At 36.1% G+C, this 18,576-nt stretch overlaps 1 protein-coding gene across 8 annotated transcripts in view; it reads left to right on the top strand.

Annotated features, from left to right (window-relative positions):
• Positions 1-18,576, top strand: part of BDP1 (B double prime 1, subunit of RNA polymerase III transcription initiation factor IIIB) — an 88,984-nt gene that overhangs the window by 38,371 nt on the left and 32,037 nt on the right. For all 8 annotated transcript variants that reach the window (XM_042940646.1, XM_042940678.1, XM_042940649.1 and 5 more), the window contains 12 exons: positions 654-858; positions 1,618-1,730; positions 2,881-4,393; positions 5,442-5,629; positions 6,332-6,554; positions 9,282-9,460; positions 10,207-10,411; positions 11,472-11,611; positions 14,511-14,709; positions 14,992-15,182; positions 16,198-16,585; positions 18,246-18,368. In XM_042940646.1, coding sequence (XP_042796580.1) covers positions 654-858; positions 1,618-1,730; positions 2,881-4,393; positions 5,442-5,629; positions 6,332-6,554; positions 9,282-9,460; positions 10,207-10,411; positions 11,472-11,611; positions 14,511-14,709; positions 14,992-15,182; positions 16,198-16,585; positions 18,246-18,368 — 3,667 coding nt within the window. The remainder of the gene's footprint in view (positions 1-653; positions 859-1,617; positions 1,731-2,880; positions 4,394-5,441; positions 5,630-6,331; positions 6,555-9,281; positions 9,461-10,206; positions 10,412-11,471; positions 11,612-14,510; positions 14,710-14,991; positions 15,183-16,197; positions 16,586-18,245; positions 18,369-18,576) is intronic.

Here is an 18,576-nt window from a genome sequence, read left to right on the forward strand (position 1 = left end):
AAGTCTTGTTAGATGAATTAATGGTTAAAAGATACATGTTTCTGGATAATTTTATTTACAGCAGGAGGTTTCAAAAGGGAATATTTAACTTGGAATGCAGATTCAGAGTAGGCCCTGCTCTAATATGCATCTGAAGTATTATAGTGTGGACTGTACATTTATTCCATAATCTATGTCCAGTGCCCTGGAAGTGTACATTACATACAAACTAGTATTTTTATTTTTATCTATTTAATTTTTGAGAGAAAGTGCACATATGTGTGTGTGCAAACTGACAAGGGCCAGAGAGAGGGAGAGAATCCCAAGGAGGCTTTGCACTGTTAGTGCAGAGCTGATGTGGGGCTCGATCCTACAAACTCTGAGATCCAAGACCTGAGCTGAAATTAAGAGTCAAACACAAACCGACTGAGCCACCCAGGTGCCCCTGCGAATTAGTATTCTTAGTGGGGAATGGTATTACATGTCTGTTAGGGACAGATTTTTCCAGTTTTGTGAGGGTATGTTTTTTATAGTCAGGCTTCCAATATTATGTCTGTTCTAAAGGATACTTGTAATTTTATGTTCCAAACAGTTTACTTATTCATACATGGGAGAGGGGAATACTGCAAACAAATATGTGACTTCAGGATGACCATAATTTTATTCTTTTGTAGTTGTTCTAGTTTGAGTGAAAAAATTGGTGTTCAGGACGACGATCAAACAAAGGCTTTAAGACCAGCACGACTAATGAGGGGCCGACTGCAAAGGCCAAAGCCAAATATAGGTAAAGCTGCTGAAAGAAAAGAAATTCTTACATCACAGGAAAAAATTGGGGCCAATGTAAAAAAGAATGAAAGTGAATCCTGTATTGCTAGAGATGTAAGTACTCTGATTCTGTGCAGTTTTTTTGTTAAACAAGTATTTAAGTCCCCTTTACCCCCCTTCCCTTAACCTGTAAGACTGTACAGTTCTGTACATTGTTTACAAATTTAAAGCCAAAATCTCAGAGCTAGTAGCCTTGTTACTTGTAATGCCATTGAACTCTCTGCAATCCATATTTTGTGCATTTACATAATGGAGCATGTTTAACTTGCACCTCATCACTCACATATTTGAATTACACTTCCTTTTTGAAAATATGACTAGGTATGTGATTTTAACTCTGACTTAAACAGAGTAAAATGGTAAAAGCTTCCTACTAAAATATAATTCCAACAACTAAAGATTATTTTTGAGTTATTTATACAATAACTAGTCTTTGTGTTAAGAGTAAGAGTTAAGATCCTAGTCTGAGGTCTGAATTTGTTTTGTTATAAACCTCAAGGTCTATACTGTAATAATAGTAATCAGAACACAGATCCCAGGGAGTAATTCTAACAGATGAGACTGAAGTGCAGTAACTTGCTTTCTAATTAGGAGGAAAAGAATGGGGGCTTTGAGATGAGCTAGAAGGTATATAGCTTATGAAATTTTTTAAGGTCTCTAAAGAGAAAACGTTAAAAAATGTCCCTTGAATATCATTTTATAATTTTGAAATGTTTACCATTTTCCTTGGTCTCAAATCAGGCAAAATTTTCAGTGCAGTTTTTTATAGATGGGTGTTTCATTGTGAACCCTTAAAAATGTTTTGTTATTAAGAGTCCTGAACAGGTAGAAGATCAGTCATGTAAAAATTTTGAGTTTGAAGACATCACGTCACAATCTGAGAAAGAAGATAATTTTTTTCAAATGAATGTTAGTGAGTGTCTAAGGTAAGTATCCTCTTACTGGTTATGTAATGTTTGAATTTTTTTGTTAAGTTTTAGAAATGTTTAATCAGTTTTTTAAAACAAAAGCAAATGAGACTGATTTGTAATCTGTGTATCAAATTGCTTAATATTTACAAATATAACCTCACTTTTCAGGGCAATTCATGTCATAGTTTTCATGTCAGTTTCTCATTTATTGGTGACTTATTTATGTGTTGCTTACTCATAAATTAGACCTTGAGTTAACATGATTGGCAGTATCACTTAACATGCATATTAGATTAAATATCTATGTCCAAATATGAAATGCAACTTATTTTCTTATATTTCTTTGGAATTAGATCCACATATGGCCTTTGTTTAAGATTCACATAAATTTTATGTAAAACCCATGTGTAGAAACCTGTACTTGTAGCCACTGCTCTCTTATATTTTTTCTTTCCCCTCTGGAACATACCCAGCAAAATTGATGGAATTGCTAGTATACTTTAGAAATTGTTTTCCCTTTGGAAATATTCAGTGTACACAAAAGTAGCAAGAACAGAATAATGGACTCCTGTGTACCTACTGTCTGGTTTCAACTATTACTAGCATTTTATCAATCTGTATGTTTAAAGTTTGGCTTTTCCTAATACTTTCTTGTTCACATGATACTTGCATGTGGCTTTTTGAGATGCTGGTCAAATCTGGCCATGGAAATGTGCTGCTTAACTCTTATGGCAAGGCATATGTCTGTATAAAGGGTAGTAGGGGCAAAGAGGTAGGAGTAGCAGACACCAATTGGCCTAGCTCCAATGTAGGGAACTGGAGACTTTTTCTGGATGATGTAGATGACAATTAGAAGGAGACTGTTCAGAGCCAGTTGGCTGCTAATCTAATTGACCTTATCGATAGATTTCTCTTTATACATGTCTCTATGTGAGTAGATATATTTATTTTAAAAGTTTACAATTTCAAAACATGGGTTTTTCCCCCCTCTCCTTTAATTTTTTAAGTTTTACCCAGAGATTCTTGAGGCTTCCTTCATATTTTGCTTTTTTATTTGAGAATTCGTGGTGTTTCAGTAGTAGTTTCTCAACCATCCTCTCTTCAGGTGGCAGTATGGTTTAAAATTTGATTGTGTGTCCTCTTTTTTTTTTTTTTTTTTTTTAAGTATTCAAGAGGATAATAAAGTCCCAGTTCTGAAAACTCGGTTACAGAAACCAAAGCCAAATATAGGAAGAGGAGCTAGAAGACGAGAAGTTTTCTCAAAGGAAGAGGTATCAGAGGAGATAGTTGCTTCGGGACAATTGACAGCAGCTTTGGGAGAAATTAAGAGAGTGGAAGAAACCTTACCAAGGGAGAAGATATCACTGGAGGCTAATAGTACTAAGGAAATGGAGTCACATTTTAAAAAAACTAGGAGAAGAGGTGTCTCTCCCATAGAGCAGATAGCAGAAACGATTGACAACACTGTGGAAATGGACACAGATTTGAAAGAAACTAGAAGAGAGATTTCCTCAAGGGAGAATATATCAGAGGTGTCTGATATCATTGAGGAAAGAGTGACAGATTTGAAAGAAACTGAAAGAGCAGTTTCCCCAAGGGAGAATGTATCAGAGATGCCTGATGTCATTGAGGAAAGAGTGACAGATTTGAAAGAAACTGAAAGAGCAGTTTCCCCAAGGGAGAATGTATCAGAGATGCCTGATGTCACTGAGGAAAGAGTGACAGACTTGGAAGAAACTGGAAGAGAGGTTTCCCCAAGAGACACTATATCAGCGATGTCTGATGTCACTGAGGAAAGAGTCACAGACTTGGAAGAAACTGGAAGAGAGGTTTCTCCAAGGGAGAATATATCAGAGGTATCTGATGTCACTGAGAAAAGAGTGACAGATTTGAAAGAAACTGGAAGAGCGGTTTCCCCAAGAGACAGTATATCAGAGATGTCTGATGTCACTGAGGAAAGAGTGACAGATTTGGAAGAAACTGGAAGAGAAGTTTCCATAAGGGACATTATATCAGAGATATCTGATGTCACTGAGGAAAGAATGACAGGTTTGGAAGAAACTGGAAGAAGAGAAATATCCTTACAGGAAGATGCCCCAGAGGAGGTCAGCACTACAGATGAAGTAGAAACAGGTTTGGAAGAAACTGGAAGAGAGATTTCTGTAAGGGAGAATATACAAGAGGTCATTGATGTCACTGAGGAGAGAGAGACATCTGTGGAAGAAACTGAAAGAAGAGAAATAGACACACAAGGAAAGGCCTTACAGGTCAAGACTCTAGGTGAAATGGAGACAGATTGGAAAGAAATTGGAAAAGAAACTTCCCTGAGGGCAAAGGTACCTGTGGAGATCAGTGCCTTAGAGGAGAGCGAGATTGATTTGGAAGAAACTGGAGAAAGAGAGCTTTCCCTGATGGAGAACGTATTAGGAAAGACAACTGCTGTTGAAGAAACAGAGGCAGATATGAAACAAAGTGGACGAGGAATTTCCTTGAGGAATCCCAGCTCAGAGATTAGTGCTACTGAGGAAATGGTTGCAGATTTGGGAAAACCTAGAGAAATGGACATTTCCCTAAGGAAATATGAAGCAGAGGAGACCAGGACCTCAAGACAAATGGAGACAGACTTAATGCAGAGCAGTAGTGGTGGCTGCAGCACTGTGCCTTCACTAGATAGCAAAGTATGTATTTTTCTGTTTTTGGGAAAAAACTATTTTTGAGTACTTTTTAGAGAAAAATTATCAAAATAAAAACCGTGATTATTGCTCTTAAATCCTTCAAAATTTAAAATCTCTGAAAGCTTAAAGTCTTCCCTAGCCCTAAATTCTGTGTTTTAAGACCTTAAAGAAACTATATATCTTTTTAAAAAAAATAATTCAAAAAGATTTAATTGTGGAGAAGTTACCATTCTTAATGTCAATTTGAAGTTACTTTTATTTATTTTTTATAAAAAAGTGTTTTTAAGGTAATTTATTTTGAGAGAAAGTGCCCATGTGTGTCCACACGCATGAGTGAGGGAGGGGCAGAGAGAGAATTCCAAGCAGGCTTTGAGCCGTTAGCACAGAACTTGACTCAGGCTCTATCCCACGAACCTCGAGATCATCACCTGGGCTGTAGTCAAGAGTCAGATGCCCAACCAGCTGAGCCACCCAGGTGCCCCTGAAGTTAATCTTTTATTTAAAAAAATTTTTTTAATTTTTTTTATTTTCTATTTGAAAGAGACAGAGCAGGAGCCAGGGGAGGGCCAGAGAGATGGAGACAGAATCTGAAGGAGGCTGCAGGCTCTGAGCTTTCAGCTCAGAGCCCAACAGGGCTCGAACTCAGGAGCAATGAGATCATGACCTGAGCCAAAGTCAGACGCATAACTGACTGAGCCACCACACACACCCAAAGTTACTGTTTTACATAAAAGAAATATAGGGAACTGGAATATAGGGAGTTTGTGCTAACTCTAGAATGAACATACATTGGAATTATTTCTTTTGGCCACATCTTTCTCAGTTATTTCCTTTTATTAAAAGTTTGCAATTGGGGTACCCAGCTTGCTCCGTAGGTTGAGCGTGTGACTCTTGATCTTGGGGTTGTGAGTTTGAGCCCCAGATTGTGGGTGTAGAGGTTACTTAAACGTTTAAAAATAAAAAGTTTTCTGTTACTCGAGGTTCATGCTTTTGTGACATTTTCCATTTGTGCTGATTTACTGTGGATGATTTCCTTTGATTATTCCTCCAGAACATTAGCAGTGAAGTACTATCCATGGTACTTACACCTGAGGCAGAAAAAAGAAATTCTGAAAAGGAACTATCCGGTCACTTGAGTAGTTTGAAGACTTCCTTGCAGACTTTGGAACTTGGCAAAACCGAAGACCAGGGGATGCAATCTCCAGATGCTCCAGAGCAGTTTTCAGATAATAATTCAAGGTACAAATATATTGGTCTGTGTGCTTTTAAAGAAAAAGTATCTAAAGTTATATTTTCAGATTCTGTGAAACAAAGGTCTTAAAACGGTTCATCTATAGTGTAATGTTGCAGATTTCAAGCTAGTTTTGGGATGACTGGAGGTGAGTTTTGAGGTAATTGTGATAATCGATTGAGAGAATTACTAACATCAGAATTGTATGTAACAGGGGCGCCTGGGTGGCGCAGTCGGTTGAGCGTCCGACTTCAGCCAGGTCACGATCTCACGGTCCGTGAGTTCGAGCCCCGCGTCGGGCTCTGGGCTGATGGCTCGGAGCCTGGAGCCTGTTTCCGATTCTGTGTCTCCCTCTCTCTCTGTCCCTCCCCCGTTCATGCTCTGTCTCTCTCTGTCCCAAAAATAAAATAAACGTTGAAAAAAAAAAAAAAAAAAAAAAAAAAAAAAAAAAAAAAGAATTGTATGTAACAAATATTCCTAAGTCAGTATGGGTGTGGCAACGTGTATTTCCTCTGTGCAAAGGTGATATTCATAGGCTTATACCTAGATTGTACACCTCCTGTTTTTTTGGATCTACCATATTGTTCAATTTTTTTTCCTGTTAAGAATTGGAATTCATGTTTACTGCCAGTTTCTAAAGTTGTCCTAAGACTCTGGTCTCATTTGCCCCTTCATCTCATTCTAAAATTTGATAATCCTTATTCCAAAAGCAAGTCTATTCCTCAAGAACAGAAGCCATTTGAAGTTAAACCAGCACCTTTTGTGAGAAGTCGATTCAAAAGACCAAAACCAAACTTAGCAAGAGCAACTTTAAAGAGAGAGACTACGGAAGCAGGAAAATATGTACCTGGGAAGAAATTGGAAACGGATAAAGCTGAGACTATTGTGTTACAGCAGAGCAGTGAACAGATGAACACTCTCCCTTCTCAACATGTGAGTGCTGTGGAAGGTGGAGGGTTTTTATTTTAGCTGTTACGGTTACTGAACTAAAGCAACTGGGATTAACGTTTCACAAATATTTTCTCCTGCAGTTTCTGTTGCATGTGACATTAGTGTTGCTGTACTTAATGTGCCTCATTATTCCATGGGTTTTTTTGTGAGAATCTTGAATCTTTCATGGTGGACAAGTGTGTCATGGAAAGACATTTAAGGGGGTTGGGATGCCAAGTTCTGACCTGCATTCATTATGTGACCCGAGCCAAATGGTGGCAGCTCATTTCTTCATAGGAAAAATGAGATTGATAGTCATTTTTTGTTTCATTCTGTTGTGAAGGGTGAAATACAAAGTTAAGAGCTTGATAGGAGTTAAAAGTAAGTTAAAAGTAAGTTTAGTTTACTTTGTTAACTTGGTCCATAACAAATTAAGATTGTGTGATATAACATCAGAAACTTTGAAATGAAGTGTTAACACTCATTAGTTGAGTGTTCTAAACATAAAAGTAGTTTTTTGGCCATATAGATGGCAACAGGTATATGAAAAGATCATCAGCATCATTAATCATCAAGAAAATGCAAATCAAAACCACAATGAGGTATCACCTCACACCAGTCAGAATAACTAGTATCAAAAAAGACCAGAAATAACAAGCGGTGGCAAGGATGTGGAGGGAAAGGAATCCTTGTACACTGTTGGTGGGAATGTAAATTGGTGCAGCCATTGTGGAAAACCATATGGAGCTTCCTCAAAAAGTAAAACTAGAATTACCATGTGATTCACTAATTCTAGTATTGTTTATTTACCCAAAGAAAATGAAAGCTCTAATTCCAAAGATAGAGGCACCCCTATGTTTGTCATAGCATTATTTACAATAGACAAGATATGAAAGCAACCAAAGTGTCCTTCAACAGATGAATGGATAAAGAAGATGTGTTATATGTATATATATATAAATCCACAATGGAATTTTGCTTGCCATTTAAAATAACATGGATGGACCTACAAGTCTATTTTGCCAAGTGAACTATGCTGAGAAAACTAAGAGAAAGACAAATACCATATAATTTCACTTATATGTAGGTTCTAGAAAATAAAAAACAGAAACAGTCATAAAGACAGAAAACAAACTGGTGGTTGCCAGAAGAGAAGGGGTAAGGGAGATCGACAAAATAGGAAAAGGGGATTAAGAGGTACAAACTTTCTGAGCTACCTGGCTGGCTCATTCGGTAGACCATGCAACTCTTGAGGTTGTAAGTTTGAGCCCCCGGTGGGTGTAGAGATTACTTAAAATCTTGAAGAGGTACGAACTTTCAGTCATAAGTAACTCAGGGAGATAAAAAGTACAGCATAGGGAATACAGTTAATGTAGTGACTACACCTGTTGGGGTGATTATCAAGCAGTGTGTGGAGCTGCTGAATCACTGTGTTGTATGTCTAAGACTAGTAACATTGTACGCCACCTATACTTCAATAATTAATAAAAAACTAGTTAATAAAAAAATGACCGGCGCCTGGGTGGCTCAGTCAGTTAAGCGGCTGACAGCCATGTGCTGGCATCTCAGAGCCTGGAGCCTACTTTGGATTCTGTGTCTCCCTCTCTCTCTGCTCCTCTTCTTCTTATTCTCTCTCTCTCTCTCTCTCTCTCTCTCTCTCTCTCTTTCTCTCTTTCTCTCTTTCTCTCTCTCTCTCTCTCAAAAATAAACATTGAAAAAAATTAAAAATAAAATGACAAAAAGTGCTTTTTTGAAATAAAATTCGTCTTTTATATTTTCAAAATAGCTTAGTTCTTACTGTGCTTAAAAATTTGTACTTTTGGGGCGCCTGGGTGGCTCAGTCAGTTAAGCGGCCAACTTCGGCTCAAGTGATGATCAAGCGGTCCGTGAGTTTGAGCCCCGCGTCGGGCTCTGTGCTGACAGCTCAGAGCCTGGAGCCTGTTTCAGATTCTGTGTCTCCCTCTCTCTGACCCTCCCCCGTTCATGCTCTGTCTCTCTCTGTCTCAAAAATAAATAGACGTTAAAAAAAAAAAAAAATTTAAAAAAATTTGTACTTTTTCTTCCTGATCTTATATTTTTAAAAGGTATATCTTTTTTTATTGGTTATTTTATCTGATTATAAAAATTTCAGATTGAAAAAATATGTAATCTAAAAAGTGAGAGTCCTTTATAATATTCCATTTCTCCCTCCCAAGTTAATCACATAGCTATTTTGAATGTATCCACGTAGCCTTTTCTGTATAGATACTTTTGTATATAAATAATAAAATGTTGTGGGTATTTTTATTATTTTGCAAAAATGGCACCCTAGCTTGCCTTCTCATTTTTTCACTTAACACAGTATTGTGAACATATTTTTGGATCATTATATAGAAATTTATCTTCTAAATGGCTTTGCACCGTTGCATTATAAACAAATTACAATTTATTTATTCAATACCCTACTGATAGGTTTGTCTTATTTCTAATTTTTTGTTTTGTTGCTTTTCTGGGGGGCTATTAAATTGCTATAGCAAATGTCCTTGTATGTAATTTTCTACATACTTAGTTGAGTATTTTTATAAGATACGTTTCTAGAAGTAGAATTTCTGGGAATTAAAATTTTTGGTAGATACTGTTGTTTTCTCTGCAGAGACTTGACCAATTTATTTTGCTTAGTAGTGTATGAAAGTTCCTATTTCCCTATACTTTAACCATACACTTGATGAATTTTTTTTGTCTGCCTTCTAGGATGTTGCTTCCCTAATGGCAGCAGGAGAAAAAGACAAATCAGGTCACAGGCAGGAGGAGGTTGTGATATTACCATGTATACAGACTGAAAAGGACCTTTCATCTTCAAGTTCTTGTGGTCCTCAAGAGGAGTCTCAGCCTGTGCAAGCCCAGGAAAAGGAATTAGTTGTTTCTATGGGGTAAACAGTGATAGTTCTTTGAAAATCTAAAATATTAAAAAGAAAAAGAAAATCTAAAATAGAATTCCTTCAAATATTTCTCCAGTGTTTTTGAGATGTGTTAATGTATTTTAAAAGTGAATACCAAAAATACTTCGTTTATTTTTATTCATATGGCAGACTGCCTAAAATAGAAAATCACATTGAGTTCTACACCTTTTAATGCTTGACTGCTTATTAGATTCACTATTAGCTGCTTAAGGTTTTATACAAAGCATTGCATTAAAAAACACGTGTGTATAAGATTTATATTAATTATCTTCTTAAAAATTGTGGTAAAAGACATAAAATTTACCAGTTTAATTTTTTTTTTTTAATCGTCTAATGGCATTGAGGACATTCGCATTGTTTTACAATCTTTGTCACATTTCTCTCTAGAACTTTTTCATGTTCGCAAGCTGAAACTCTGTACCCATTAACAAGACCTCCCTAACCTCCCTCTTCCATTCCCTGGCAACTACCATTGTACTTTCTCTCTGTGAGTTTCAGTCTTCTAGGTACCTTATATAAGTTCATTACCTTGTGAAAATTAAAATAATCTTTTTTTTAATAAAAGAAGATTTATGTATCATCAGAAAATAGATTTTTCTCTAATGTTACAAAAAGTTTTATAGTTTATTAGAGGAGATTCAAATTTTGTATTTTTATGGTAGTTTTCATCTTTTTACATTTCAATTCCCTCTCTTTGTCCTGGTCTTCTTTTCTAGGGCTCATAATATAAATAGTTCCCAGCAAGAATCCAAGGAAAGTGTTGTCCCAACCATTCGAACAGTAAGGGGCCGACTTCAAAGACCCAGACCAAACATAAGAAAGACTGGACAGAGGCATATAGAAAAAGGTGAAGCCAAAGGCATAGTTGAGGAAGAAAAAACAGTAGTACAGAAAGATGAAACTAAAAAACTATTGACTGTGGTGAGTTATTGTTATATAATTAAATTGAGCCTTTTAATGCATGTTAAAATGTGAAATGATAGCTCAGACTTGGCTTAGAGTATAGGCATCTGACACTCTAATCAATGAATATGTAACATAACCTAATTCTGTTCCAGATTTCCTATTCTGGAATTTTTTTAAGTGAAAATGGATATATATTTTTTCCTTTTTAATGAACTCATTCATTATGAAATGGGTTCAGTCATTTCATAAATGTTCAGTCAGTATAAAACAACATAATGACTCTCCCAGTCTTACTACACTGAGGTAACCACTGACAACCTTCTGACATATCTTCCTGGGTATAATCTCCATCCATGCATGTGTGTGCACTTATGTAAATTTAAATAATAAAGTCATCGGGGTGCCTGGTTGGCTCAGTTGGTAGAGCATGTGACTCTTAATCAGGGGATGTAAGTTCTAGCCCCACAGTGGGTGTAGAGATTACTTAAAAATAAAATAATTTTTTTAAATTATAAAATCACTGTGTGTTAGTTTTATCACTTAGTTTTTACTTAATATGTTGACTTTTTGCATCAAGAAATATGGAGACACATCATTTTTCACTACTGCATGACATCCTGCTGTTTGAATGAAAATTTAGCCAATCTCTTACTGATGCATCTTGTGATACGAATCTAAGTAGTATAATGCCCTTTTCAACAGATCTTGTGCTTTTTTTTTTTTGTCCTTTTTATTTGTCTACCAAGGGAAAATCTAGATTTAAAGTGATTATAATCCTTTTTTGAACCCCCCTGCACCCCAAAAGACTGTTTTTAAAAAAAAAATTAATCATTTCTGGTGAGGTTGTTCACAGCAGATAACTATTGTAGTTTTTAAAGCATTTTGTAAATGTAATAACTGCAATAAATGAAACTTTCTCTCTGAATTAGGACTTTGGTTTTGGGCAGCAAACATGAACATTGCATACCTAGTTTGACTCTTCATTTTGAAAAACTCAATACCTTTCTTAATGATTGAACAATTTTAGGAAGTATGTTCACTTGTTAAAAAAAATCATCTTGTTTTGTCATTTTAGCCAAATTCTCCAGTTGGAACTGAAATTGAAGTTGTATCTTCCAAAGTTTCTGAAGGTAGACTACATGAAAACCAGAGTCACATGGTTCTTGTAGACCCTCTTCATGTTAACAAAGTAAATGTTTTAGATGAAAAGATGAGGTGAGTTTGCTTTTAATCAGAAAACCATAAAACTTTCTAAAGATGAAGATTGGATAACTTCACATTGAGAACATTTTGTTAAAGGATAAAGTAATAGTTAATTATGAAACAGAATATTTTAAGTATGCTTCTTCAGATAGTATAAGAATTGCATGATTGATACTCTTATAATTTATAATTTCTGCACAAAGCTTGGTGAACCTCATTATTTTTTACTTTAAAATTCAATTTGTTAGTAAACAGAAATTCTTAAGTTCTTTGTATGTTTACAGTTTATATCTTATTGAAATTCATAAATAGGAAGTTCAGTGAAGTGTATATGTTGTATTTAGAACTGTGTTCTAAGCCAAATGGTGAGAATATCTTTTAAAAGAGTTAACGCTAGAAAGGTGAAGATATTTTAGTACCACCACTTTTATTTATTACTTGCAGTCTGCCTTATTATTACCGATACTACTTTTTAAATTTTTTTTTTAATGTTTTTTTTAAATTTATTTTTGAGACAGAGAGCATGAGCAGGGGAGGGGCAGAGAGAGGGAGACACAGAATCGGAAGCAGACTCCAGGCTCTGAGCTGTCAGCACAGAGCCCGACGCGGGGCTCGAACTCATGGACTATGAGATCATGACCTGAGCTGAAGTCACACGCTTAACCGACTGAGCCACCCAGGCACCCCACTGATACTACTTTTTAATTAGTGGTGATCAGAGAATGTTTCATTGCGTGGGTGCTGCTGGAGAGAAGACCAAAAAGAAGTGAAGGAGCAGGTCCAGATGATGTATAGGGGGAGAGAGAACAACAACTTGAAAATACTGCAGGCAAGAGCATGCCTGACTTGTTTGAGGAACAGCAAGGGGGGGAGCAAGTTTGAAATGGGTAAAGAGGGAGAGAGCAGTAGATGTAAGAAAGAGCCCAGCCAAGGGCATTGGCAGATTATATAGGACTGTTGTAAGGAATTTGATTTTTACTCTAAGTGAACCTTTAAACACTAGTGACCTTCAAGATCAGTGTTTCCTAATGCTCTCATTTATAATTGAGTAGGTTGACCTAGAGGATTTAAATGGCTTGTTGAAAGTAACATTGCCAAATTAGTGTTTAAAGTTAAATTTTCAGGATTTATGACTTTCAGACTAGCAAATTGACATAGTTATATAGGCAGACCTTTCTGTATAAAGAAAGAAGCTTTACATGTTTCAAGAGATATTATGTGGAGCCTTTGTGTTTTTTAATGAGAGAAATCAAACCTTTTTTTTTTTATTTTTTATTTTTTTTATAGATCAGGCATTGGCTGTTTTTTTTTTTTTTTTTTTAATGTTTATTTATTTTTGAGAGAGCCAGAGCATGAGCAGGGCAGGGGCAGAGAGAGAGAGGGAGACACAGAACCCATCTGAAGCAGGCTCCAGGCTCTGAGCTGTCAGCACAGTGCCTGATGTGGGGCTTGAGCTCATGGACCATGAGATCTTATTTGAGCTCAAGTTGGATGCTTAACCAACTGAGTCACCCAGTGCTTCCTCCCCTGCCTTTTTTTTTTTTTTGTTAAATTTTTTAACGTTTATTTATTTTTTGAGAGACAGAGTGAAACAGGGGATGGGCAGAGAGAGGGAGACACAGAATCCAAAGCAGGCTCTAGGCTCTAGCTGTCAGCACAGAGCCTGATGTGGGGCTCGAACCCACGAACCGTGAGATCATGACCTGAGCTGAAGTTGGATGCTTAACCGACTAAGCCACCCAGGCGCCCCAGAGAGAAATCAAACTTTTAATTTTCCTTTTTGGAAACCCACACTCCAGCCCACAGCCCCCTGTTTTTGAAAAACCTTTTTCTATTTGTGAAATTTATTCCAGCTGTTTACTTTATCATGAATGGTAATTTCTTTAGGGTATGTAATCTTAACAGTTTTAAAGTTAGGTTATTCCGAAGTCCAGTATTATCTCTTTTGACTTCAGTAGCATTTTATCCTTACTTGCATTTGTAAAATCACACTTGACTGTCAATAGCTTAAGTTAAATACAATGTTTTCCTAAATACGTTAGCCTACATTGGAATGTATTTAGCCACATCATAACCCTGTTAGAATTTCTTGTGAACTTCCTAGGTGTTTGACCAAAGAGCTTAGCAGGGTTGGAACATTTAGAAATGTAATTACTTTCTCTTCTAGATAATTTAGTAGAAGTATTACTCATAATTAGTCTTTAATACAGATCTTTCAGAGAACTCCTGATACTTAATTTTCTTTATGATATCTAGGTTTATGTTAATTTTAAACTTCCCAGTTCAGAATTCAGATCCTTGCTAGTTATTAAAATATTTTCCAGGAAAACCTAGGATAGGTGTTTAGGGATTGTCTTGGGAGCTATTCGTACTCTATTGAATGTTAAAACCTTGTCTTTGTCTGATTTGGCAGATACACATGGGTTATATTGAGATCATATGAATCTGACTCTTAGTAAATCCTTTTCCATTAGCTGATAGGTTTCTGATAGGAGAATGGACTCTGGCTTTCAAGCCTGGTCTTGGGCCAGAAGGACCAAGGATGTAACCATTGTACATTTGTCCATGTTCAAGTACTGGCTTGCTTTTTTTTTTTTTTTTTTTTTTTTTTGTATTTGGTTATTTCTTTGAAAATTACTTAAAGTACCATGACACTACACATCAGAATCAATGAATGAAAGTAAGAAAAGATTGTTATTTTAAAAGTATTTTCCAGATTATACAGAAACTGCAAGTTGTAAAAGCTTTTACGTTCTTTATATCATCATTTGTGCTTGGTTTTAGAGCCAATTTATATATAGTCCTTCGAACATAGAATTGGCTTGTGTTCAAAAGTGTTTGACATAGCAGCTGTTAAATCAACAAGGAATTGTGATTTTGGTTTTTCAACATGATTTGTACTTCGTTCTAGACCTGAACCTAAACGGTATGTTCCTAGTCCAGCACAGTTGACAAGAAGGCAATTCCAAAAGGCTAAGCCAAATTTGGGAAGAGCACATGGTAAGAAGGAGGAACTAGGTATAGAAAAAGACAGAACAGATCAGAGTGAGGCAAGGAAGCCAGAAGATAATTTGCTGCAGCCAGGAGATGATACCCAGCTCCTTCAAAAAGTAAGTTTGAAAAAAATACTTTTTATCATTCGCTCTGTTTTGTCAAGATCGTGACGGAGAGAATTTATAAAAAAAATACAGTTTTGTCTTTTGTACTGTAACCAATTTTATAAAAATTGAGCTACTTTCCAATATTAAAAAATTTAGAAGCTATCCATCGTGTGTGTGTGTGTGTGTGTGTGTGTGTGTGTGTGTGTAAGCTTAGAGCTTTAGGTCCAACCCCCAAACCAAATTACGATAGAGATTGTTTGCATGGTAACATTAGCTGTTCTTAAATTTAAGGAAAAGGCTGAGTTTCTGACATCATTGGAGGTTTCAGCAAGAAAAGATTGTATAGATTCCAAAGAGGCTATTTTGGCCAAAAAAGATGCCCATTCAGAAGTTGGACCATCAGGAAGTGTTGGAGAAAAAACTATAGTGGATAATTCTATGTCTTCAGTTGTTGAAGAGCAGTGTGTCAGTAAACTAACAAGGTAAAGTTTTATTTAACGAGTATCTTCAGAATAGGAAATAAAACTAACTTACTCTTTATGGCTGTCCTACCTTAATGGTAGAGTGAAAAAAGATGGCTTGTTAACAGAAGTGTAGATAATTTTTTATTGACAGATCTGTTTCTTAACCACTCAAGTTTTTTTTTAAACTTTTAAAATAAGAGAGAGAGTGCACACACATAAGCAAGGTATAGGGGCAGAAGGATATAGAGAGAATCTTAAGCAGGCTTCACACTCAGCACAGATCCTGATGCGGGCCTCGATCCCATGACCACAGCCAAAATCAAGAGTTGAATGCTCACCTGACTGAGCCACCCAGGTGTCCCTACCTATGATTTTTATTTACTAAAGTTTATCTTTTTTTGATGTTCTTAGGAAGACTTTTCTTTCCTATGTTTAAAATTTCTGAATGTTGAGTATATTAAGACATGAGCAGAAGTCTGATAAAAGAACAGTGTGTATTACTTAAATAATTAAGGTGCTGGTTTGAATGGGGTCACAAACTAAAGTGAAGGGTACTCATGTTCTACACTTTACAGGGAAAGTGGAAAGGAACTTAAGATCTAAAAAACAACATCATTCCATGGGTTTTCTGCCTTCTCTTTTTTCTTTTTACCTAGTCTGTTTACCCAGTACTGTATACCAGTATCACTTTTTGATCCTATATTCTGTTTTATTGGACCATTTTCTTTTTCTCATTTTTTTCTAATAATTTCTAGAAATTATCACTTAAATAGCAAGGAAAAAATGGTCCAGAATTAAAAACTTACCATGAAAAATGTGTAGGTAGATAAACTAAGAACAAACTCTGAATAAGGAACTAGTAGTAATAGTAAATTTCTTTATTTCATGGCATAAGTTTTTGACGTAATGGTTTGTGGGAGTTTTCATTTTAATGTCTTGAACTGGGATTTCATTCTAAAATTTGGTTTCCATTAAAATTATCTTTATCCTTGTGCATGTAATGACTTTATTGTTATTTTGATTATACATCCAGCCCTCCACAACTATTGAAAGAATCAAGTTACTCTAAAATTGCTCTGGATCGAAGAACAACGATCTCTTCTGCTTCTGAGAACGAGGTGGATCATGGTGGAAGGAGAATGCATCGAAAGATCAAACCAAATGTCACTAGGGGTCGTGGATCAAAACGAATGCGAAGTAAGACCTCTAGGAAGGAACCTCGTGCTTCCAAGTCCACGCTGGTGACTCTTCGGGCTTCTCAGGAAGAAGATGAAGATGATGCTGAAGATTTTGAGCCTGATTATGAAGAAGACAGTTACCATCTTGCTCCAGAAGAAGTAAACAAAGCTCCAGTGTTTGTTCCCATTGGTCTCAGATCTCCCGAACCTGTTACTGCTCAAATTGAGGAAACGATGGAAGAGGTATTTTGTTTTTTGAATCTTGGAACTTTGTCTGTCTTATTTTGTTCTTTTAGTGTATCATTATTTCTTCTTAGTGATTATTAGGATTTGAACAGTTCATTTGCTAAATAAACCCTGCCGTATGTAATTTGTTTAAGCCCTCGTAGATATTTGAAGGAATCAATAGAAGGAGGCTCCTGTATTACTGAACCTCTATAATCTAGGCCTGCCATGAGGTGGCCAGTGTAATAATGATAGAAATCTGATTTCACTTGAATGTGGAGGCTACTAAATCTACTTTCTGATTAATTTTTCCTTTTCATTTTGGCAGATGTTTTAACTCTCTGGTAGGCTCAGGCTAAGCTCTGGTTGGTAGAGAAGGTAGAAGGGACACCTTTTTTTTCTTTTCTTTTTCTTTTAAATGTGGTAAAGGACCCCTGAGTGGCTTAATTGGTTGGGTGTGAGACTCTTGGTTTTGGCTTATGTCGTGATCTCACAGTCGTGAGATTGAGCCCCACATCAGCCTCTTTGCTAGGCATGGAGCCTGCTTGAGATTCACTTTCTCCCTCCCTTTGCTCCTCCCCGCCTTGTACTTACTCCTGCTCTCTCTCAAAATAAAAAAATAAAATTATGAAAAAATTGTAAAATACACATACCCTAAAATTTATGTTAGCCATTTTAAAGTGTATATAGTTCATTGGCATTAAGTGTATTCATATTGTTGTGCTACACCATCACCACCATCCATCCACAGAGCTTTTTTCGTCTCGCGAAACTAAACCTGTACTCATTAAACAATAATTCCCCATTACCTCCTCTCCTCTCCTTTCATTTATGGCAAGCACCATTCTACTTTTGTCTCTGTGACTTGACTCTAGCTACTTCACATAACTGGAATCATAACAGTATCTGTTTTCATTGTGATTGGCTTATTTCATGTAGTATAAAGTTTTTAGTAGTCATTCAGATTGATATAGTATACATGTATCAGAATGCCTTTTTTTTTTTTAAAGGTTAAAACAATTTTTTTTCTTTTTTCTTTCTTTTTTTTTTTTTTTAATTTTTGAGAGAGCAGAAGCAAGGGAGGGGCAGAGAGAGAGGGAGACAGAGAATCCCAAGCAGGCTCCGCCCTGTCAGCGCAGAGCCCGATGTGGGGCTTGAATTCAAAAAGCCATGAGATTATTACTTGAGCTGAAGTCAGATGCTCAACCGACTGAGCCACCCAGGGGCCTCCAGAATGTTCTTTTTTTAAGGCTGAGTGATATTTCATTACATATCTATACCACATATCTTTTATCTTTTCATCTGTCAGTGGACAGTTGGGTTACTTCTACCTTTTGGCTATTGCAAAGAATGCTGCTATTAACATGGGTGTACAAATACGTCTTCTAATCCCTGTTCTCCATTTTTTGGGGGATATACCTAGAAGTGGAATCACTGAATGACATGCTAAATTGTACATCGGATGCTTAACTGACTGAGCTGCTCATGCGCCCCAGACGTCTCAAAAATCTTAAGTGTTTTACTTTTGCCAAGTTGATGTTGTCATTTTAAGAATTGCTGTATTTTTTAATTGTGTATGAACGTGGATTATTTCTTCAATTTAACACACTTTATTTTAGTTGTTTGTTTTGCTGAATATAGTATGCCAAAATGAAATAATGAAATTTCATTTTGATAGCTTGAAATAACTGTGAATGCACCTGATGTAGGATGTATAGCTGTTGTTGAGCATCCAGTCTCCAGCACAGATGTGACTACTCAGCAAATGAAACAAGAAGAAAATTTGAAGGCATTATCTATGGTAAGCATCCATTCTAATATGTTTTGTCTTTAACTCTGTTTACGTTAAAAAAAAAAATAGAAGTTTATTTTGAAAGTTTTAAGTTTATAAGCCATTCTTACTAATTTCTGTCATTCAGGGAGCTATAAGTATGAATAGTAGAAACTGGTAAATAATCCAAAGATTTTATATTTCACTCACAAAACATTGATTTGTGTATGTTTGTGTG

The sequence above is a fragment of the Panthera leo genome, chromosome A1 (assembly GCF_018350215.1).
Source record: "Panthera leo isolate Ple1 chromosome A1, P.leo_Ple1_pat1.1, whole genome shotgun sequence".
In the NCBI taxonomy this organism is placed as follows: Eukaryota; Metazoa; Chordata; class Mammalia; order Carnivora; family Felidae; genus Panthera; species Panthera leo.